This window comes from Ctenopharyngodon idella, chromosome 3 (assembly GCF_019924925.1).
Source record: "Ctenopharyngodon idella isolate HZGC_01 chromosome 3, HZGC01, whole genome shotgun sequence".
NCBI lineage: Eukaryota > Metazoa > Chordata > Actinopteri > Cypriniformes > Xenocyprididae > Ctenopharyngodon > Ctenopharyngodon idella.
The window spans coordinates 28,139,190-28,162,579 of record NC_067222.1 but is presented as its reverse complement, the minus strand read 5'-3'; the positions used below and the strand labels follow the sequence as shown (position 1 = coordinate 28,162,579).

The window sequence follows — 23,390 nt, the reverse complement described above, 5'->3', positions numbered from 1 at the left end:
TTTAGTATAAAATTTTAGTGTATTTTCTTTATAGCTATCTTATTAGATATAATCTAATAATCACTAAAAGTAAATTATAAAACCATTTTGTTACAGTAATGAGTGAGAATGAGTGACCAAAAAATCAAAACATTGAAACAGATAAGATTACGTGTCATGTAAAAAAAAAATAATAATAATATTAATGAAAATGGTCTTAAAACACAACATTAATTTTCACATTTATTTAAGACTTTGTTCTTTTTAAGGTTTTGTTGTTTTCACATACGGATAATTGTTTTGAGAAATGTTTCCTCTGATTCAGATTAACCCATACACCTTAACTCAATCTGACCACATTTTTATCATCAAATGACAAAGAATATAACTAAGAATTTTAAATAAGAAAAAAAAATTTATCCAATAATGAAGTATATTATTATTATATAATGAACTTATATTCTATTAAGGATAATGAGGTAAAGATCAGATCCATATTGTCTTTCTGCAGAATATCCCCAAATCAAGAGTTTACAAAGAGTCCCGCATAGTCTATTATGAATTAATCCTCTAATTTGTCGTCTACAGGCAGCATTAGACATCCGGGCTGTAGAAGTTTATTAGCTTTCTCACACCATCTGGCTATCTTTAGGAGAGTCTTCTTCAAACAAAGCCAGGGTGGTGTGGTCCAAAGGGTTGTAGATGATGCTTTCCACCTCTCCGCCGCCATTGGTTGTCTTCTGGAAGTGGATCTCCAGGTTGTCCTGCAGGTTGTCTTTGTCCATGATGTCAGGGATGCCCGTAAGCAGCACTGTGTGCATGCACTCTGAATTACAGATCTGAGAGGGAGCAACAGTCAGTTTACATGATAAACAACACCGGTATTAACAATTTAAATTAACGTGACATACCATCATCTGCGAAATCTCGCCATTGAGGAATGGAGTGACCTTCACCTTGTACTTCTTCTTACCAAAATCTACCTCATGATCCTGTTTGTCTGAGAGACGTTTGGCAACTGAAGACAAATGAGAAACAAATAGAATAATTAGAAAAAAACACCTCAAGTATCTTGCGCTGAGATATGTCAGATTGCATGAATTCGGTTAACGTACTATTATCATCTACGAAGGTAATGACCACAGTGCCAGAGTCGTGCAGCATGTCTGTTTCCTCCACCTCGCCACCTCCGTTTCTGGTCCTAGAGAAATGGATGTCCAGTTTGTCTAGTACTCGGTCCTCAGGTTCTTCCTTTGGCAGGTTAGAGACTAGGATTCTGCGTGGGCACACCTGTGTTTCCATCTAACAGATGGAGAGAGAAAGAGAGAGACGTTTTATGTCATGATAGTTCATAGGAACACACTGCAATCCATAGGTAAATGGAAGTCAGCTTGTCTCCATTACCTCAACATATTCAGGTACCAGGAACTGAATGGGTTTAGCCTGCACAGTGATGGTACACTCCCCAAGCTCCACCTTATGCTCCTTCTGGCTCAAGATTTTCTGAGCCACTAATCAGAAGGGATTTAAATGAAGAAGAGAAGTTAATAAAGCAATTTCAATGATTAAAAAAAATGTCTGTTGTTTTGTTTTTTGGCCACACAACAAAAGTCTGTAGCAGTGGTTCTCAACCAGGGGGCCTTGAGATAACTTAAGTAAGGGTTAATCCACAACTAGCTGTGCATTAAATGATTTTAATGCACAACATGTAGGGAAAGATTTATATAGAATGGTGATTTAACTGATATGGAATTATTTGTGCATTAAACGGTTTTATTGCACACCTTCCATCCAATCAGAATAGGGTATTTAGACAGACCATGGTATAAAATGCTTTAAAAGATACTAATAAAAACAATTAAAAAATCAAGATGTTTTTACTTTATAAACTCTCAACAATTGTTTTTTTTTTTCTTTTCTTTCTCTTCTTCTTCATTGAAGAACCAAGATTCTCACAGTCTTGGAAAACCTAGACACTATATTGCCAAAAGTTTTGGGATGCCTGCCTTTACGTGCACATGAACTTTAATGACATCCCATTCTTAATCCGTAGGGTTTAATATGGAGTTGGCCCACCCTTTGCAGCTATAACAGCCTCAACTCTTCTGGGAAGGCTTTCCACAAGGTTTAAGAGTGTGTTTATGGGAATTTTTGACCATTCTTCTAGAGGCGCATCTGTGAGGTCAGGCAGTGATGTTGGCGAGAAGGCCTGGATCGCAGTCTCCGCTCTAATTCATCCCAAAGGTGTTCTATCGGGTTAAGGTCAGGACTCTGTGCAGGCCAGTCAAGTTCCTCCACACCAAACTCGCTCATCCATGTCTTTATGGACCTTGCTTTGTGCACTGGTGCGCAGTCATGTTGGAACAGGAAGGGGCCATCCCCAAACTGTTCCCACAAAGTTGGGAGCCTGAAATTGTCCAAAATGTCTTGGTATGCTAAAGCATTAAGAGCTCCTTTCACTGGAACTAAGGGGCCAAGCCCAACCCCTGAAAAACAACCTCACACCATAATCCCCCCTCCACCAAACTTTACACTTGGCACAATGCAGTCAGGCAAGTACCGTTCTCCTGGCAACCGCCAAACCCAGACTCGTCCATCGGATTGCCAGACAGAGAAGTGTTATTCGTCACTCCAGAGAACACGTCTCCACTGCTCTAGAGTCCAGTGCTGGTGTGCTTTACACCATTGCATCTGACGCTTCGCATTGCACTTGGTGATGTAAGGCTTGGATGCAGCTGCTCGGCCATGGAAACCCATTCCATGAAGCTCTCTACACACTGTTCTTGAGCTAATCTGAAGGCCACACGAAGTTTGGAGGTCTGTAGCTATTGACTCTGCAGAAAGTTGGCGACTTCTGCGCACTGTGCGCCTCAGCATGCGCTGACCCCGCTCTGTGATTTTACGTGGCCTACCACTTGGTGTTGAATATAGAATTGGTGTCAAAAAGGCTGAGAAACATGGTCTTTGTGGTTCAGTGCTGTTTCAGACCCCACTGACTTTCATTGTACGGTCAAAAAAGTGGAAAAAATCCTTAAAGGGTTAGTTCACCCAAAAATGAAAATTCTGTCATTAATTACTCACCCTCATTTTGTTCCAAACCTGTAAGAGCTTCAATCATCTTTGGAATAGATATAATTTAGGCTTTTACTCACATATAGACATTGATGAGCAAACATAAACTCAACCGAACCTGAATGAGAATAAACCTTTCGCGGAAGCTCAAACGTGCTGTGTAACCAATGAGGTTCAGTCTCAATGTTTATATGTAAATAATAGCCTAAATAAAATCTGTTCATCATAAAAAAGCGATCGAGTCTCTTCAGAACATTTGGTCTACTAAACCGCTCAATTCATATGGATTAGTTTTACGATCGCTTCATGAACTTTTTGAAAGCGTCAAAGTGGTAGTTGCATAGCTGTCTATGGAGGGACAGAAAGCTCTCAGATTTCATCAAAAAGATCTTCAGATGAACGAAAGTCTTACAGGTTTGGAACGACATGAGGATGAGTAATTAATGACAAAATTTTCATTTTTGGGTGAACTAACCCTTTTTTTGGGCTCCACAGAAGAAAGAAAGTCAATATTCTTTATCACAGGTAAACTCTCTCTTTAAGCACTTTTGACATTGTTTCCCACTGTGATGATGCTACATACCATCCTCTTCTTCAAAGGTGATCAGTGCTGTTCCACCCTCCATCGGATAAACTATACGTGATTTCACATCAAAACTCACAGCATGTGCACCCTCTTTTGTCTTTCCTCGAAAAACAACTCTCCTCTCAGGCACCGCTGTAGAGATCTGTGGAGTCGATGTAGAGCTGTGTTAATCTCACATTTGATACATAATGTTTCCATGGATTTTTTTAAATCAACATTGAGATTTTAGGTTCAAATTTATATGAATATAAAAGAAAATATAGAGAATGTTTAGAATAATAGTCAAAATAATTTTGTTAATATATTTTATATTATATATGACACTATAAACCTCAGTTTGTTTTTTCAGACTGCTGTTTTTGTAGTCCAGGCTTTGCAACTCCTCCCTTATTTTCATGATCTCCTTCTCCAGCTTGTTTTGCTCCTCCAGTTTATTTCTGCATCTCTCCTGCACACAGAGGAACCCATTAACATATAAATATAAATTAGGGGATATAATGAGTGTCTGTATATTTATTTGTACAGACCTTCTCTTTCTGAATTGCCGTAGTATATTTCTTGTTTTCTTCTTCAACTGACACTTTCCTCTTCTCAGCTCGTTGTTTAAATTCCTTGGCAAAGTTTTTGTTCATATCGATGCCCTCTCTCAGTAATTTTTGTTCCGCTAATAATGCGTCATACTTTTTCTGTGGACATATGAGAGGGCATAATAATTAATGCCTTGAATTATGGTTGACAGGTATAGCTTTACAAGCCACTCACAAACCTTGCAGTTCTGGATCTCCTTCTGTTTACTGTCCAAAGACTCACCATCCACAACAAGAGAGAAATCCTGAGTCGACAGATAAAATTACAAACAGGGTCAATGTATTGAATACAGAATTTAATACAAAAAACTTTGCCAGACTACTTCCTTTACCTCAGTAGACATTTCTACCAACGCGAGAATCTGTGAACAAACAGGAAGCACTGTTACCTAAGACAGAAGAAGATCATTCTTTATGAACTATGTGATTAATAAAATCTAGGACATTTTTATCCGTCAGACCTGAGCTATTCCAGTTTTGTTACTAAAGCTTTAGTAGGCTATGAACTTCATGAAGTTCAACACAAATATACGGCAGCACGATTGGTTGACGTCGCAAAAAAAGCGCTATGAACACTTGAAAAAAAAAATAAGAAGAAAAGACAGGGTTTTTTTTTTACTTATTTGTTTTGAAATGGAAATATGCTGACATTAAACACTTTCACTTGTGATATACGCTGCGTCTGTCGCGACTACCTTTTTAACAGCAACAAAACATTATAGCTACAGTTAACAACCACTATATTAGCCTACTTTCTTTTGTTGTGTAGGCTAATGATAATTTATTGTGCGCAAAGGCTAATTATAAATAAGCAGATGAGACAAACACATACCGTGATGAAGCAAACAGTAGGCTAGAGAGCAGTTTCGCTTTCGTTTCAGGTATTGGTCTATAAATGGGTGGCGTTCCGAGTAATAAATATTTGCAAGGGGGTGGTGTTGATCACATACATTATTTAACATATATTTATAGCAACAGTATGCCAGTATAGCCTACCTTATTATATATATTTAGGCCTACCTATTCAAATTTGTGCCATAAATCTAGAGCTTTGTTTTGTTGATCATCAGTGTGATAGGGGAGACAAAATTTGGGATTTTCTATCTGATTATATCCCAAAAATCGCAGGCTACAAGAAAATAGGCTTCAGCTTTATGTTCAGGTGGTACCAACGTTGAAGCACGCTGGCCTTGGCCTTGGCATTAGAGTCCTCACATCCCTTACAGTTGAGCTCGAAAGTTTACAGAATCTGCAAAAATGTTAACTGTTTTAACAAAATAAGAAGGATCATAAAAAAAAAATTGCATGTTATTTTTTATTTAGTACTGTCTTGAGTAAGCTATTTCACATAACAGATGTTTACATAAAGTCCACAAGGCAAAAAAAAATAAATAAAATAAAATAAAATAGCTGAATTTATAAAAATGACCCAGTTCAAAAGTTTACATACCCTTGATTCCTAATACTGTGTGGTTACCTGGATGATCCACAACTGTTTGTTTGTTTTGTGATGGTTGTTCGTGAGTCCCTTGTTTGTTCTGAACAGTTAAACTGCCCAATATTCTTCAGAAGAATCCTTCAGTTCCTGCAAATTTGTTGAGTTTCCAGCATCTTCCAGCAGTGACTGTATGATTTTGAGATCCATCTTTTCACACTGAGGACAACTGAGGGACTCGAACACAACTATTAAACAAGGTTCAGTTGTGGATCATCACTGACACACAGTATTAAGAATCAAGGGTATGTAAACTTTTGAACTGGGTCATTTTTATAAATTCAGCTATTTTTTTTTCGCCTTGTGGACTTTATGTAAACATCTGTTATGTGAAATAGCTTATTCAGGACAGTAATAAATAAAAAATAACATGCAATTTTTAATGATCCTTCTTATTTTGTTAAAACGATTAACATTTTTGCAGATTCTGCAAGGCGTATGTAAACTTTCGAGCTCAACTGTATATGTATAGTGTATAACTGTATAACTGTATAGTCTTCTCACGTGGTGAAATTGTTCTGTTTCTGACACGAGGGCACCAGAGCGGGTAGTTGAGTCTTTCCATATTATCAATTGTAGTTTGCCAACTGTAACATCACCAGATGCAGAAGGAGGGCAACCTGCATTATGAGGGACCTTGCACCAGGAAATGGTCTTATGGTATTAATTATTAAAGTGAAAAATTTGATTTTAGTCTTTATTTTTAGGCTTATTTTAATAGCATGTAAGTGGAGGGTATTATTTATTCTACTACTTGTGTGTCTGATGAATTAGTAGCTGGTTTATGCAAAAAATTTTATATTTGAAATTATTACATTTTTTATTCTTTTATTCATTTCTTTTATTAGTTATTCCTTTTTATCAATCTTATTTATCTTTTCTTTATGAATTCTAGCCATTGATTGCTATGTATTCATTTAATCAGCATGAATCGTTATATATTCCTTATGTTGCATGATTATTCTTTTGTTATTGATTTTATTTAATCATTTACATATATTCTACCATATACTCTGATATGTTTGATTATTCTCAAGATCTTTTGTGTCTCTTCTGTGCTGTAAGATTGAGGAGTTCATCCTGTTGAACTGGTATATTTCCCTGCAGAACTGATTATGTGATGTACCTTGTTATCAAAATATGTCTGGTACTTTCCCTAGTCCTTTCCTGTTACATAGGCATATGAAATGTTTTTTTTTCTTCTGCTGCTGCTGCTGCGTCTACTTCCTTTCCTTTAATTCACAGTCTTCATCTGTTAGATACAATGCATTAATACTTAGATTTATTTTTCTAAACGTATTTGCTACAATTTTAATATTTACTTGATTCATTTGTCTCTATAATTTTACATTTTAATAAAATTTGTAATTTCTATTCTATTCTATTCTATTCTATTCTATTCTATTCTAACGATCCTAACTAAATCATCTTGTCATGCGCATTTCTTTGTAATCAAACGCGGATGACACGCCTCTGTGAATGATTGACAGTTACATCAGCCAAAAGCTGTTCTCTAATAAAGGCGGAGCTTAAGAAATCTGTTTATTTAAGAGGTAACCATTTCTTCATTCCAGCGCCGTGTGGGGGGACGTTGCGAGGAGACAAGGTAGGTCTTGCATATCTTCCATTCCTCTTTGACGTCCTTTGTGCATTTTCAAACTGCATTGTAAAAGTTTCGTGCAAGAGTTTGTGGTTCATAATACTTCATCACGCGTCACTCGTTGCTATACGAGATTTATTTCCTAAAATGAAATGGCTCACGAAATTATGAATAAAGCTTTGACTCCTTGCACTAACACGATCGCCTGTTTAGATTTTTTTTATTTTATTTTTTTATATTAATTTATGTGCCAAACTATAAAAGATAATTAAATTAAAAAATATATATATTAGTAGTTTTGTTTGATTTATTAATTTATTTACCCTTACCAAAAACATTTATCTCTGCACACAGATCGGTAACTTGGACCCCACGGATCCAAGGACTGGTCATTCACTTTCAGCTGTTTACAAACCCACCTGTTCATTACATAAAAAGGTAAGTTGAATTAAAGTGCATCTTCTCTTTTTTATTTATGTCAGAATAGGTTTACTGATGTTTCTGAAATTAATTGATTATAAATTTTAGCATTATGCTGAGGGTAAATAGCAACTAAAACTTTCTAAAACTTTCTAAAAATAAAAAAAACAGGTAAGTTCCTCATTTTTGTTGCACAATGTGGGTTGGCAAACAAAAGGGGAATTTCCATTTGTCTAGATAAGGAAAGAAAATTTTTCAAATTTTTAATTGACGAGTGCCACAGTCATAAGACAAAAAGACACTGACCAACTGTATATCCAAATTTCTTTTGCAGCCTTTGAAACACTTTCCCCGAAACATTTACAATGCTTAGTTTCAGTTATTGTTTCTGAGGTCCGCATAGATTTTCTGGTGAGCATCTGCTTTAAATTTCTAGATGTGAAAGAGGAAGCAATACAAGAGCTAAAACTATCTTTGCACTGTTATAGATGCCAGAGCATACAGTGAACTATACATCCTAATAGTTTTAATAAATTGTGACCCTGCATCTGAGTTGTGAAGGAATGAAGGGTTATATTCTGTAAAATCTGTTTGCATGATGTTTCCATCAGTCACATTTCAAATCTGTTAGTTTTAACATTTGAACTCTGTCTCTTTCCATCCAGATGCTGAGACTGACAGTAGGCCTCACTCTGGTGACCCTGGTTGCTTGCTTGCAGTGCCCCAACAACGAAGAGTGTGCGGCAGGCCAGTCATGCTGCCAGGATCCCACTGGAGAGTTCACCTGCTGCCCTTTCCATCACGTGAGAGACGGATACATAAAGACAGTTTCATTTTAGAGTATTAGTTTCAGATACTCTTCTATAATAAAGGTTGTAGAAAGAAGATCAGATTAGACAAGACTAAGTAAATTGCACACTGATATGGAAGCCAATATGCTCTGCGGTCACTCATTTTTTCATGCTCTGTCAGATATTCTTTAATAGCACCCTTTACTAGACACATCCACACTGTCAGCTCCTTCTATAAAGGTCATGATAAGGCACTCGTATAGTATCAACATGCAAATGACTTCACTATTCAATGACCTTGCTATTCAAAGAGCTCAAAGAAATGAAGCTGTAATCAGGTGGTTGCCTGTCAAATGATCAGCTTCAGTGTTGTAATACCCACTGTAGTGTTTTCAGTATGTATTAATGATCAGCTCATACATGTGTATAATTGTGTGTGTGTGTAGGGAGAGTGTTGTGAGGACCACATACACTGCTGTCCTGAAGGCATGCTATGCAATGTTTTGGACTTCACATGTGTAAACGCCACACATACACTGCCATCGGTGGAGAGGATACCGGCTAAACAGTCAGACTTTCCTAAAGTGAGAAATTATGAAAAGAGATGTAATAATAGTATTCAAAGCTGTGTGTAATACTTCTTGTTCCTCAGTCATTCAGAATGATCCCCTCATTACCTGCAAGTGAAGACGACATCACCTGCCCTGACGGCTCTTTCTGTCCTGCTGAGTTCTCTTGTCTGCTGATGGCTTCATCTTATGGATGTTGTCCAGTAGCACAGGTATGCTATATTATTACAGAAATGTGAGCCCAAATCATCGCCTTTTTGTCTATGAAATGTTGAATGTTGGCTAAAACATAAACCCATGTAGACAGAATAATATTTGAGAGTCAATGAAATGTAAATGAATGTATAAATGGAGTAAGGATTGGTTTAAAAATTTGACTGCGATGCTAACTATAGTTTTTGTGGTTTCAGGGCCTTGTGTGCTCAGATGGGAAACACTGCTGCCCAAAAGGCCATGAATGCAGTGCAGACAGCAGTTCGTGTGTCAAACAAAAAGGTATGGAAGAGAGTGAAGGAATGAATGTTGACCAGAGAGTTTAATGATTAAAACATACATTATCCCACATAGATGTATTATGGTTTTAAGGCCCGCACACACCAAGAACAATAACTATTAATGATATAATGACTATAACAAGGAAGTTTTAATAATTGGTCTAATTCTATGAGAATAGGGAAGTCTATACCACAGCTATAACGACACAGAGGAACAATGTCATTGGAATCACTTTCAGAAGAATTTTTCCCAGCTGATGAACAATAAAAAATTGACAGCAAATCAGTATCCATCCTGCTTCATAAAGCTTGAGCATTTACAGGGGCAGATGGCATAACTGCAGTGTACTTATAATAAACAGAACGTTATCATGCCTTGGTGTAGACGCTAATATAGTTATCGTTATAACTATTCTAATTCTAAGTCATCTTTAGGGCTTTTCACACTTGAAATAGTTAACCCTGGGTCATACTAAACCCTGGGTAAATGGAATCCTGGGTTATCTTGCTTCACGTTTCACACTGCTTATATTTTACCCAGGGTTAACAGTTAATCCTGGGTATTTATAAACTGCTACTTCACACTGTACATTCCTAAACCCTGGGTTAAAGTCCTTATTTGCATATTTGCGGTGTCAGTGTCTCTGATTGGACGAATGCGGTACTTATGTTTACATAAAGGCTTTAGCATTGCGCATCCTCATACTGTAGTACACTGACTGTAGTATCAAGTTAGTCCTGAATGGTCTTTTCAGACTATAAAGGTAAGAAGAAGCTCTTTTTTTCACTCTAATTGTCGCATTTTTTGTGACCGTCCAAAGCACGTTAATACGAGGCATGCGACTGGTTAAGCATCTCTTAATATTCTAACACCACTCCGTTTCACACTGTACAAGTTTGGCACCGCAATGCAGGGGTTAACACAGCAAAAGCACTGCTCCAGAGCAGGGTTTCATAAGTGTGAAACGTTCCTTTACCAGCGGTTATAAGCGGTGTTTAGAACATCGATGATCCTGGGTTAAGCGCAGTGTGAAAAGCCCTTTGTGTATTTCCTCAACGGTGTTGTCATGTGATTGGTTTTAGAACAAGTTGAGACTGTTATTTGCGGAGATGGGAAGTCAGAGTGTCCTGTGGACACCACGTGTTGTGAGACAGAAGATGGTCAATGGGCGTGCTGCCCCATGCCAAAGGTATGGGTACAGTTTTGATACAGTAATATGTGCATAGACATGCAGTTTTTTTCACAGTCACAAACATGTTTAAATAAATGTATATATAAATACATTTAATTGAAAAGGTGATAGTAAAGATATTGTTACAAAAACTTTCTATTTCAAACACATCCTGTTATCCTGTTCTTTTGAACGTTCTATTCATCAAAGAATCCTTGAAAAAATGACAGTTCCCAAAGTTTTCGCTTGCATTCTTTTCTCTGTCATGTGTGCTTTCTTTAGGCTGTATGCTGTGATGATAAAATCCACTGTTGCCCAGAGGACAGTGTTTGTGATGTTGAAGGCTCTAAATGCATGTCCTCCACCAATCAGGAGCTGCCCATGTGGGCCAAGTTCCCTGCTCGCCTCAGGGCTGAATGGGAAGATCACAAACGTAGGCTATTGTCCCAGAGATTTATACATTTTCTGATAATTTCCAATAAAGTCTTCTTCCACTGATATAATTCAGCATTGTAATTTCTACGCCCCTCTCCTTCAAAAGCTGCAGAAATGAGGGCTGAAGCTAAAGTCACTACAACCAGACAAATCACTACTGCTGGAAACCAAATGACTACATTGCCTGGTGCACTCCGAGAGCGTATGTGGAAATTTGTAGATGACAATACATTCATTATATGCACACATAAAATATAACACTTCCTAAACTGTTTCTGTAATTTCCTGTGCCTTCTGAATATTCAGACTCTGATGTTCCCTGTAATGACACCAAATCCTGTCCAGATGGAAGCACGTGCTGTAAGACTAAAGATGGAGGATGGGCCTGCTGTCCTCTGCCAGAGGTAAATCACCCATTGAGAAGTAGCTTGACTGTTACATCTCCGTCTCGTATAACAAATCCTGATGTAGAGATGTGTATTGGTTAAAGTTAAAGGTGTGCGTTCATTTTCTCTGTAGGCCGTGTGTTGTGACGACTTCATCCACTGCTGTCCTCATGGCAAGACTTGTAACGTTGCTGCCGGGTCATGTGATGATCCTTCAGGTTCTACACCCTGGCTGGAGAAGCTGCCCGTCCAAAGTAAGAATGTGGCTGTTAAACAAGGTAGTTCAAAGCACTGAATCCATCGCACACAGACACAGTCTAAAATCACTATTTTATATGTTCTTAAACTGTTTCTCTCATTTTTCTTCAGGGTCTTCAGATGTTCCCTGTAATGACACCTCGGCCTGTCCAGATGGAAGCACGTGCTGTAAGACTAAAGATGGAGGATGGGCCTGCTGTCCTCTGCCAGAGGTAAATCACCCATTGAGAAGTAGCTTGACCGTTACATCTCCGTCTCGTATAACAAATCCTGATGTAGAGATGTGTATTGGTTAAAGTTAAAGGTGTGCGTTCATTTTCTCTGTAGGCCGTGTGTTGTGACGACTTCATCCACTGCTGTCCTCATGGCAAGACTTGTAACGTTGCTGCTGGGTCATGTGATGATCCTTCAGGCTCTACACCCTGGCTGGAGAAGCTGCCCGTCCAACGTAAGAACGTGGCTGTTACACAAGGTAGTTCAAAGCACTGAATCCATCGCACACAGACACAGTCTAAAATCACTATTTTATATGTTCTTATTGGGGTCATGAAATGAGAAATCTAATTTTCATTGATCAATTGACATGTAAGAGGTCATTGTACTATTAAAAAATCCTGTAAGTTTTAGAACTCAACTTCCTCGTTAGTCCAAAACAGCTTTTACTGAAATCAAGCTCTAAAGATGACTCCTTTAGGATTTGTCACATTATGAGGTAAAAGTGTGATGAAAGACCGCCTCTGGAGAATCAGATCAACGCCTACTTCAACATCATTGCATCTTTGGCCCCGCCCACTGGCGTGTTAGTGAGATGAGAAGGAGAGAAGAGAGATAAATAACATTACCTTTCAAAGAATCCTAATGTTAGAAAAGTGGTTATTTACTTTCAACTACGTGAATGTCTCATAGATCTACCAGTTAGCATCTGGTTTAAGACGTGCTTTTTTGGGAGGTAAATAATGGCGCAAACACCAGCAAATTGACGAGCACAAACCTTAGTAAATCACCTTGCGTGATTCATTTAAATATCCCAAGTCGGTGCTGAAATTTTAAAAATGTGATGGTTTGAGCACTGCTGAGCAGATTCGTAAACACCTCTGATTGGCCTTTGTGTTCACGCGCTCAACAGATATGTCTGTGATTGGCTACAATGATCAACGCTTCAAAAACATGTTGTAAATAGACATTAATTACGCTCTTCACTGAGTGCTTACACAGATACATAGGGAGCATTTGAAAGCAGATAAACGCCTTTCAAACACTCCCGTGCATTGATCATTGTAGCCAATCACAGACATATATGTTGAGCGCGTGAACACAAAGGCCAATCAGAGGAAATCCGCTCAACAGCGCTCAAAGCTTCACATTTTTAAAATTTCATTACTGACTTGGTATCAAAGTCGGTAATTTTGACAACACTACTGGATTATTTATGTAGTTATTGCTGTTTATGGGTCAGTAAAAATAAGTAAATAAATAAAATCAAGCCAGTGACTAAATGGTCACCTTCACATTGTTTCTCTTAGTAGCATGAAAATAATCTGTTATTTAAATTGTGATAAAATTATATAGAGAAAGCGATCAAAGAACCCTCCTTTTATAATCGCTGGAGCGGTCAATCACACAGTGACTGAGTTCTGGACTCTCGGTAAAACTCCCGTTACAATCAATGATGCTGTCTATACTACAATGAATCTCTTACTTACATTGTGTTTGCACTGTTAGGTATGATGAAAGTGAGAGGGCAGAAATCAAGTTGCAATGACGAGATCACTGCATTCACGCTCAACAGACATGTCTGTCATCGGCTACAATGCTCATTGCCGCAACCTTTCGTGTGACGGGAGTAGATCTAAATATAATGCTATAATCAACAATTTTCATGATTCGTTAATCTCGACAGCTGTAATAGTAAAAACGTGGTAAAGGTTTTCAAGAGAGATCCACATGTAATACTTATTTCATATGCAAAGACGTTAGTCAATTGTACTAGTGGGCTTTACATTAAAGTCTCACCGCAGACAGGCCCCTTCCAACAGAACGGTCAAATCACACGACTAAAATCAGGGCAGAAAATTGCCTTAAACTTCTAAATTATGAGAATTTTTTTATGTAAAAATCATACTAACATTATAAGTTCACCTTAGGAAACATTATTAAAAAATGCCATTAATGACCCCCTTAAACTGATTCTTTCATTTCTAGTGTCTTCAGATGTTCCCTGTAATGACACCTCGGCCTGTCCAGATGGAAGCACATGCTGTAAGACTAAAGATGGAGGATGGGCCTGCTGTCCTCTGCCAGAGGTAAATCACCTCACCTGCTCTATTCCTTAATAAGTAAATATATTTTCTAGATATAATTTAAATAATTTGACAATATACACTACCGTTCAAAAGTTTGTAATGTTTTCTATTAAAGGAGTCTCATTTTCTCACCAAGTTGCATTTATTTAATAAAAATTACAGTAAAAACAGTAATATTGAGAAATATTATTATAAATTAAAATAACTGTTTTTCTGAGAACATTAACTTACCAGTTTTTTTTTTTGGTAATGTAACTTGGTAATACTTTAAAATACCTTGGAGTATCATGCAAATACCATGGTTTATAGATATGGTAGTCATCCAGCACCATGAAATGGTACTTTTTTTTTTTTTTGGTAAATGTTGAAATTTTGTGTACTAAGTTAAAGGAGCACCCTTTTTTTCTCTGTAGGCCGTGTGTTGTGAGGACTTCACCCACTGCTGTCCTCATGGTAAGATATGTAATGTTGCTGCTGGGACATGTGAAGACCCTTCATGTTCAGGTGTGCCCTGGGTGAAGCAGGTGCCCGTCCAACCAGTCATCAGTCAGAATGTGACTGACAAAAAAAGTAGGTGAACAAACACTCCAAAGATCTGAAACTAAACACACATGTACACATTTAACATAAAACTGTCCATTTAATTTTTTAAATATTCAGACTCTGATGTTCCCTGTAATGACACCAAATCCTGTCCAGATGGAAGCACGTGCTGTAAGACTAAAGATGGAGGATGGGCCTGCTGTCCTCTGCCAGAGGTAAATCACCCATTGAGAAGTAGCTTGACCGTTACATCTCCATCTCGTATAGCAAATCCTGATGTAGAGATGTGTATTGGGTAAAGTTAAAGATGTACGTTCATTTTCTCTGTAGGCCGTGTGTTGTGACGACTTCATCCACTGCTGTCCTCATGGCAAGACTTGTAACGTTGCTGCCGGGTCATGTGATGGTCCTTCAGGCTCTACACCCTGGCTGGAGAAGCTGCCCGTCCAACGTAAGAATGTGGCTGTTACACAAGGTAGTTCAAAGCACTGAATCCATCACACATTTAGTATAAAAACACTATTTGAAATGTTTTTAAACTGTTTCTATCATTGCCAGTGTTTTCAGATGTTCCCTGTGATGACACCTCGGCCTGTCCAGATGGAAGCACGTGCTGTAAGACTAAAGATGGAGGATGGGCCTGCTGTCCTCTGCCAGAGGTAAATCACCCATTGAGAAGTAGCTTGACCGTTACATCTCCGTCTCGTATAACAAATCCTGATGTAGAGATGTGTATTGGGTAAAGTTAAAGGTGTGCGTTCATTTTCTCTGTAGGCCGTGTGTTGTGACGACTTCATCCACTGCTGTCCTCATGGCAAGACTTGTAACGTTGCTGCCGGGTCATGTGATGATCCTTCAGGCTCTACACCCTGGCTGGAGAAGCTGCCTGTCCAACGTAAGAATGTGGCTGTTAAACAAGGTAGTTCAAAGCACTGAATCCATCGCACACAGACACAGTATAAAATCACTATTTTCTATGTTCTTAAACTGTTTCTCTCATTTTTCTTCAGGGTCTTCAGATGTTCCCTGTGATGACACCTCGGCCTGTCCAGATGGAAGCACGTGCTGTAAGACTAAAGATGGAGGATGGGCCTGCTGTCCTCTGCCAGAGGTAAATCACCCATTGAGAAGTAGCTTGACCGTTACATCTCCGTCTCGTATAACAAATCCTGATGTAGAGATGTGTATTGGGTAAAGTTAAAGGTGTGCGTTCATTTTCTCTGTAGGCCGTGTGTTGTGACGACTTCATCCACTGCTGTCCTCATGGCAAGACTTGTAACGTTGCTGCCGGGTCATGTGATGGTCCTTCAGGCTCTACACCCTGGCTGGAGAAGCTGCCCGTCCAACGTAAGAATGTGGCTGTTACACAAGGTAGTTCAAAGCACTGAATCCATCGCACACAGACACAGTCTAAAATCACTATTTTATATGTTCTTAAACTGTTTCTCTCATTTTTCTTCAGGGTCTTCAGATGTTCCCTGTGATGACACCTCGGCCTGTCCAGATGGAAGCACGTGCTGTAAGACTAAAGATGGAGGATGGGCCTGCTGTCCTCTGCCAGAGGTAAATCACCCATTGAGAAGTAGCTTGACCGTTACATCTCCATCTCGTATAGCAAATCCTGATGTAGAGATGTGTATTGGGTGAAGTTAAAGATGTACGTTCATTTTCTCTGTAGGCCGTGTGTTGTGACGACTTCATCCACTGCTGTCCTCATGGCAAGACTTGTAACGTTGCTGCCGGGTCATGTGATGATCCTTCAGGCTCTACACCCTGGCTGGAGAAGCTGCCTGTCCAACGTAAGAATGTGGCTGTTAAACAAGGTAGTTCAAAGCACTGAATCCATCGCACACAGACACAGTATAAAATCACTATTTTCTATGTTCTTAAACTGTTTCTCTCATTTTTCTTCAGGGTCTTCAGATGTTCCCTGTGATGACACCTCGGCCTGTCCAGATGGAAGCACGTGCTGTAAGACTAAAGATGGAGGATGGGCCTGCTGTCCTCTGCCAGAGGTAAATCACCCATTGAGAAGTAGCTTGACCGTTACATCTCCGTCTCGTATAACAAATCCTGATGTAGAGATGTGTATTGGGTAAAGTTAAAGGTGTGCGTTCATTTTCTCTGTAGGCCGTGTGTTGTGACGACTTCATCCACTGCTGTCCTCATGGCAAGACTTGTAACGTTGCTGCCGGGTCATGTGATGGTCCTTCAGGCTCTACACCCTGGCTGGAGAAGCTGCCCGTCCAACGTAAGAATGTGGCTGTTACACAAGGTAGTTCAAAGCACTGAATCCATCACACATTTAGTATAAAAACACTATTTGAAATGTTTTTAAACTGTTTCTATCATTGCCAGTGTCTTCAGATGTTCCCTGTGATGACACCTCGGCCTGTCCAGATGGAAGCACGTGCTGTAAGACTAAAGATGGAGGATGGGCCTGCTGTCCTCTGCCAGAGGTAAATCACCCATTGACAAGTAGCTCGACCGTTACATCTCCATCTCGTATAGCAAATCCTGATGTAGAGATGTGTATTGGGTAAAGTTAAAGATGTACGTTCATTTTCACTGTAGGCCGTGTGTTGTGACGACTTCATCCACTGCTGTCCTCATGGCAAGACTTGTAACGTTGCTGCCGGGTCATGTGATGATCCTTCAGGCTCTTCGCCCTGGCTGGAGAAGGTGCCTGCTCGCCCTAGAGCAGGTCAAAGGTCAACTAAGAACATGAATTGCGACTCTAGTCACATTTGTCCTGAATCCAACACTTGCTGTAAGAACATCGACGGAGACTGGGGCTGCTGTCCTTTGCCTGAGGTACAGTATTAACTCAGAGGAAAAATACTAATCTAATCTTGCATGAGTAACCAAATGAGAGAACTCTGTTTTCAACTTTGAATTTTATTGCTCTTGGTGATATCCCTCAGTCCCTCCTTCACAAGGATGTTCAAATCCCCAGCAACATTTATTTGAGAAATCAAGCTGTGTAAAATAATAAGACTTTTCAGTCTTGTACAAAAATTCAGACTTTCAGACAGAATTTTCTGAGAATCCTCTACCATTCAAAAGTTTGGAGTCTGTAAGATTTTTTTTTTATTGTTTTTGAAAGAAGTCTCTGCTTTTATTTGATCAAAAAACAGTAAAAACACTAATATTGTGACCATTACTATTTCAAATAACTTTTCTATGAGAATATATTTTAAAATGTAATTAATTCCTGTGATGAAAAAGCTGAATTTTCAACATCATTATTCCAGTCTTCAGTGTCACATGATCCTTCAGCAATCATTCTATGATGATGATTTGTTGATCAAGAAACATTTCTTATTATCAGTGTTGAAAACAGTTGTGCTGCTTAATAATTTTGCGGAAACGGTGATACTTTTTTTTTTTTCAGGATTCTTTGATAAAAGTTCAAAAGGACATAATTTATTTGAAATATATTTTTTGTAACATTATAAATGTTTCCTGTCACGTTTGATCAGTTTAATACATCCTTGCTGAATAAAAGTAATAATTTATTTTAAAAAAAAAATCTTACTGACCGTACTGAACTTTTGACAGGTAGTGTATGTCGTGAATTGTTTATTTTTCTCATTAGCAAATACTAATAGTGTACATATTATTATTATTATTATTATTATTATTATAATTATAATGAATTAATCATAAAAATAACTAAAAGACAGGTTGTTCTGTCTGCAGGCTGTGTGTTGTAGGGATAGATTCCACTGCTGTCCGCACGGCACCACTTGCAACCTTGTAACACTCACCTGTAATGGCAACACCACCTCTGTACCTATGTCAGTCATAAACTCATCCTCAGATAAGGAGGAACAGAGACAGCACAAGAAAGTGAAAGAGGAAGTGGGGAAGTATATCAGGGTTCCATGTGATGCACATACTTCCTGCCCAGATCACACCACTTGCTGTCTTATTGCAAAAACCAACAAATGGGGTTGTTGCCCTCTGCCTAATGTGAGTGTGACTCTGTTATATACAAAATAGAAATGTTTATTTATGCTGGTTGCCTGTTACATGTTACTTTGGAGCCTGTTTTTCTGGTTTTATCATAACATTGCATCTACAGTATTAATAGGGCCCTTTGTTTTGATGAGTGTATATATTTCAAGATACTTCCTTGTGCTTGTAACAGATATTAAGCACACTTCTCACTGACTAGAAAATAGATCCTAAATACAATACTGTTTAAAGTTTTGGGGTCTGTTGTTTTGTTTGTTTGTTTGTTTGTTTTTTCACAAAAAGTGATCAAAAGTGACAGTAAAGATAAAGAGATGTATAATGTTAGAAAAGATTTTGTTCAAATACATGAGGTTTTTTAAAACTGTCTATTCATCAAGGAATCCAGGTTTCCACAAAAATACTAAGCAGCAAAACAATTTTCATCATTGATGATAATAAGAAATGTTTCTTGAGGAGCCAATCATCATATCAGCATGATTTCTGAAGGATCATGTGACACTGAAGACTGGAGTAATGATGCTGAAAATATAGCTTTGCATCACAGGAATAAATTACATTTTAAAATATATTAAAATAGAAAGCAGTTTATTTAAATTTTAATAATATTTCACAATATTACTGTTTTTAATGTATTTTTGATCAAGTAAATGCAGCAGTAAATGAGAATAAGACTTTTTTTCAAAAACATTCTCACCAACCCCAAACTTTTGAACAGTAGTATATGCAATTTGTTTTGCAAATTAAACAAATACAGTCTTAAAAGGTTAGTTCACCCAAAAATGAAATTTCTGTCATTAAGTACTCGCCTCATGTCGTTCCACACCCGTAAACCCTTCATTCAACTTAAAAATTAAGATATTTTTGATGAAATCCAAGAGCTTTCTGACCCTCAGATAGACAGCAATGCAATTACCACTTTCAAGGCTCAGAAAGGTGTAAAGACATCATTAAAATAGTCTGTGAGACTACAGTGGTTCAGCCCTTAATTTTATGAAGCGACAAGAATACTTTTTGTAATAATTTTATTCAACAATATCTTCTCTTCCGCGTCAGTCTCCGATGCTGTTCACGTGAGCAGCACGATGCATGCATGTGATTCTGATGCAGGAAACGGCCAATACTGAGCTGGCGTTCTTATGTAGAACCTGGAAGCACTGCACTGTTACAACGTGAAAAGCGTCAAACACTGACACAAAAGAGAAGAAATTGTTCGTTGTGCACAAAAACTATTTTTGTCACTTCATAAAATTTAAGGTTCAACCTGCGTTGATTCCATGGCTGTCTATGAGTGAGATCAGAAAGCTCTCAGATTTCATCAAAAATATCTTAATTTGTGTTCTGAAGATGAACTAAGGTCTTGCTGGTTTGGAACGACATGAAGATGAGTACTATGACAGAATTTTAATTTTTGGGTAAACTAACCCTTTAAAGGATAATGTTGTGAAGGTCAGTATTTTCACCTTGAATCTATTTCTCATTCATTTTCAGGCAGTATGTTGCACAGATGGGGAACACTGTTGTCCGGCTCACTATAAGTGCGATGTGAGCCGTGTGTCTTGCATCAAGGGAGATGTGGTGATCCCCTGGTACAATAAAATTGCTGCTCAAAGTTCACTAACTCCAAACTCGGATCTCAGCACCAATAAGTGCGATGAACAGTCGAGTTGCTCCACAGATTCGACCTGCTGCCGTCTAACCACAGGAGAATGGGGCTGCTGCCCTCTTCCTCAGGTAAAAATATGTGTATGTGCACTGGCTACAGAAGATTTATTCATGTTTAATATATTTAATACGCCTCTTACATGCCATAGGCTGTTTGCTGCCCAGACCAGCAGCACTGTTGTCCCAGAGGATACAAGTGTGACTTGCGTAGACACTCCTGCATAAAGACCACCTGGCTGTACGTAGAAAGAGTCCCACTTGCCCACATTGGTGTCCAAAAGCCACAGCCAAGTGTCTCAGGAAAGGACATTCAGTGTGGTGGTGGATATACTTGCCAAGATGGCCAGACCTGTTGTCCAACCTCCCAGACCACTTGGGGCTGTTGCCCGTCTTCTATGGTAAAGTATTAAACCATAAATTGATAGTTGACACCCAAAAGTTTGTCATCATTTACTCACCCTCATGTGTTACTTGAGAAGATAAAAATACTTATTTTAAGAGAATAAATCTTAAATTACATTTTTTTTTTCCCCCATTAGCAAATAGTTGTTCATTGTTTTAACCATATGACAGTATATTATGGTTGTGGTTATATGAGCCTGGCTGTATGTGGAAAGAGTCCCACTTGCCCACATTGGTGGCCAAAAGCCACAGCCGAGTGTCTCAGAAAAAAGAATTAAATTAAGAATGTGTTAAAGATCTTCATTTAGAGTTCCAGTGTACAGTAGCTGCATCGAAGAAGGAATTTCTTTTGAATATGTGAATGGAAATGTGCACACTGATCTCAATTCTATTGACTTTACTGTAAATTCAAATGGCAGTCAAACTGTAAATGTTTATCTTAGTCAAATTCCTATTCTTGTCCTTCTACCTTCACTCATTCTTTACTTTGTTATCACTTTCTAAAGGCGGAGTGCTGTGATGATATGAAACACTGCTGCCCTGCTGGATACAAATGTGGCACGGGTGGAATTTGTACTCCAGCTGTAGGCTTTGACTGGAACAACTGGGACAGCTGGAGGGTGTTCTTCTCCAAAAAGAAACGAGCTACAACTCTATAAAAAAACACCTGGGTTACTTATAAAGTGTCTAAGTGTCAGATTTTAAATTTTTTACATTTTCAAAGTACTAATCAGGGGTAATCAGACAGTTTACTCTACAAGTTTGATTTTATTAGCGGGGGAAAGTTTGATGAGGGCTGACTATGATGGTTAAGTTTCCATTGTCTATCAGTAATACTAAGTTTTGGCCATTGAGCCATTTGTACATTTTAAGAATATAATTTTTTTGTAAAGTGTGTACACAGTGTTCATAATTTTGCATAGGTTCCAGTTTTTTGGTTACTGCTCAGTTTATCTGAAGATTAATTTGACTATGAAATAGTGTAAAGATGTAACGCATATCGACGCGTAGATGATCTTTAGTGGCTGAATTTACACACCAATTCAAACGCCGGCTATTATAATTTGCCATGTACAAATGTCACAGGCCTCTCTGGTTTACGTGTTACATTTTTTTTCAGACTTGACATCATGCAGTCTTGTGATTATGACTACATTGCCCTGGATAAAGAAAAACATTAAATAAACCTCTTTAGAGACCAGATAACATATTTTCTGTGTAACTTCCCTATGCAAGTCTTGATCTTTACTTTTATTTGTGTAATTGCCTTCTTTACTGAATTAAATGCTTACTGGTTTTAACTGTTACAGGGTTTCTACTGGTTTCATCAAATCTAATTTAATGCTTTTTAATGCCTTTTTAATGCCAATTTTTTAATTTTTAATGCCATATATATGCCGCTAAATGTCGATAGATGACGACATATGGCAATTAGAAAATTCATCATGTCACTGTTGCATTCGCTTTACGCCAAGTGTCAGCCCTTTACATTTGTTTACTTCTCTGCTGCTACCCTTTTGCTCACATAATGTATTTTAATACAGCCAAATTCCCAATAAAATTGTTTCATCTATATATTTTTTTCTGTTTTTGTTGTCAGACAATATGAAATGGTGACTGAAACGCGGATCATTAAGATTACATACAGAGGAATGGGGAATGATACTAAACCACCAGTAGGTGGCGGCAAGTAACCGTCTTAATGAGTGGGTTATTGATTCATTCATTTAAAGGATTCATTCAAATGGCTGATTCATTCAAGAATGAGGCAGTTGTTTATGAATGGGTCATTTAATCTTTGACTCAACCGATTCATTCAAAACGCTGAATCATTCAGTAATGAAAACAAGGCTGAGTGTTGCGCTTTGGTACTGCTGTGATCTTTGTTTGAAACTATTTTAGCTGCTAAAATAGAACAAAAACAGTCAATGTTCCTTCTAAAATGTAAGTGACTTAATATTAACTATTTGTTAACTGAACTGTTGTATGAAATCAGTGTCACGTTTTTAATCGTGATAGCCTATTTAGGGAAACAGCATTCTTGGTTGTGTGATTTTGCTTACCAGTATCAAGTTACAAAAACTCCACATTTTGAATTTTTACCACAGTATGTTTAACTGAATTTCTCCTCGAGAAATGGATTTATTATCCACTATAGATCGCCACTTTACACTAAATGTAATAAAATCAGTCATACTCGCGTTTTGGTGATTCCCAAGTTGCTGTTTTTTTTTTTTTTTTTTTGGTATTGACGTTTTAATCAGGTCCTTGTCCGGTCGGGAAAGTAAAGTTCGAGCCCTGACATGTTAAACCAGCACAAAAATCCTGATTTATAATCGAGACGTTGTCTGACAAAATCACCATAGGCCTACACATAAGATAAAGGCATTTGCTGTGATTTTGGCTATATGTACACGTAAAATGATCACTCAGGTTAGAAGCAATAGTATATTTTATTTGTTCTCTGACAGAGCGCACAGCCTCAACTGAATGCGCTGCTGAACCAGAGGTGCGCCTGCGGCAGGAAAGCAAGACCTCGCGCTCGTGCGGTAGTACCGGGGGGTCTCGGAAGCTAGATCAGGTTAACAAGTATATTCGTCACAACGCGCTTTCTTAGAAAAAAGGTCGCAAAAGGGGCCTGAAAAGGCGCTAAGT

General features: G+C 38.2%; 2 protein-coding genes across 52 annotated transcripts; one reads left to right on the top strand and one right to left on the bottom strand.

The window, feature by feature from the left end:
* Nucleotides 1-209: 209 nt before the first annotated feature.
* On the bottom strand, nucleotides 210-5,147 carry ifi35 (interferon-induced protein 35). Of its 2 annotated transcripts, none has more exons than XM_051889739.1 (10): nucleotides 5,057-5,147; nucleotides 4,557-4,613; nucleotides 4,404-4,469; nucleotides 4,165-4,323; nucleotides 3,969-4,085; nucleotides 3,635-3,779; nucleotides 1,384-1,490; nucleotides 1,095-1,281; nucleotides 891-997; nucleotides 210-818 (listed from the first exon to the last, which is right to left on the bottom strand). In XM_051889739.1, the coding sequence occupies exons 2-10, from the start codon at nucleotides 4,566-4,568 to the stop codon at nucleotides 609-611; spliced, it is 1,110 nt and encodes a 369-aa protein (XP_051745699.1). In that variant the 5' UTR covers nucleotides 4,569-4,613; nucleotides 5,057-5,147; the 3' UTR covers nucleotides 210-608. The 2 variants fall into 2 exon arrangements, with proteins under 2 accessions (XP_051745699.1, XP_051745701.1); XM_051889741.1 differs by having other exon boundaries at nucleotides 4,557-4,586; nucleotides 5,057-5,129.
* Nucleotides 5,148-7,247: 2,100 nt separating this feature from the next.
* grna (granulin a) lies at nucleotides 7,248-22,310 on the top strand. 50 transcript variants are annotated; one of them, XM_051889681.1, is made up of 31 exons: nucleotides 7,249-7,325; nucleotides 7,674-7,757; nucleotides 8,405-8,542; nucleotides 8,977-9,114; nucleotides 9,183-9,311; nucleotides 9,510-9,594; nucleotides 10,677-10,783; nucleotides 11,048-11,198; nucleotides 11,307-11,402; nucleotides 11,507-11,604; nucleotides 11,720-11,840; nucleotides 11,956-12,056; nucleotides 12,172-12,316; nucleotides 14,047-14,147; nucleotides 14,561-14,717; nucleotides 14,808-14,905; nucleotides 15,021-15,165; nucleotides 15,249-15,349; nucleotides 15,465-15,609; nucleotides 15,701-15,801; nucleotides 15,917-16,061; nucleotides 16,153-16,253; nucleotides 16,369-16,513; nucleotides 16,605-16,705; nucleotides 16,821-16,965; nucleotides 17,049-17,149; nucleotides 17,265-17,504; nucleotides 18,393-18,665; nucleotides 20,160-20,402; nucleotides 20,483-20,731; nucleotides 21,242-22,310. In XM_051889681.1, exons 3-31 carry the CDS (start codon nucleotides 8,405-8,407, stop codon nucleotides 21,392-21,394), a joined length of 4,053 nt encoding a protein of 1,350 aa, XP_051745641.1. In that variant the 5' UTR covers nucleotides 7,249-7,325; nucleotides 7,674-7,757; the 3' UTR covers nucleotides 21,395-22,310. The 50 variants fall into 50 exon arrangements, with proteins under 50 accessions (XP_051745665.1, XP_051745662.1, XP_051745667.1 ...); XM_051889682.1 differs by having other exon boundaries at nucleotides 11,720-11,864; nucleotides 12,172-12,292; XM_051889683.1 differs by having other exon boundaries at nucleotides 11,720-11,864; nucleotides 14,847-14,905.
* Nucleotides 22,311-23,390: the final 1,080 nt, after the last annotated feature.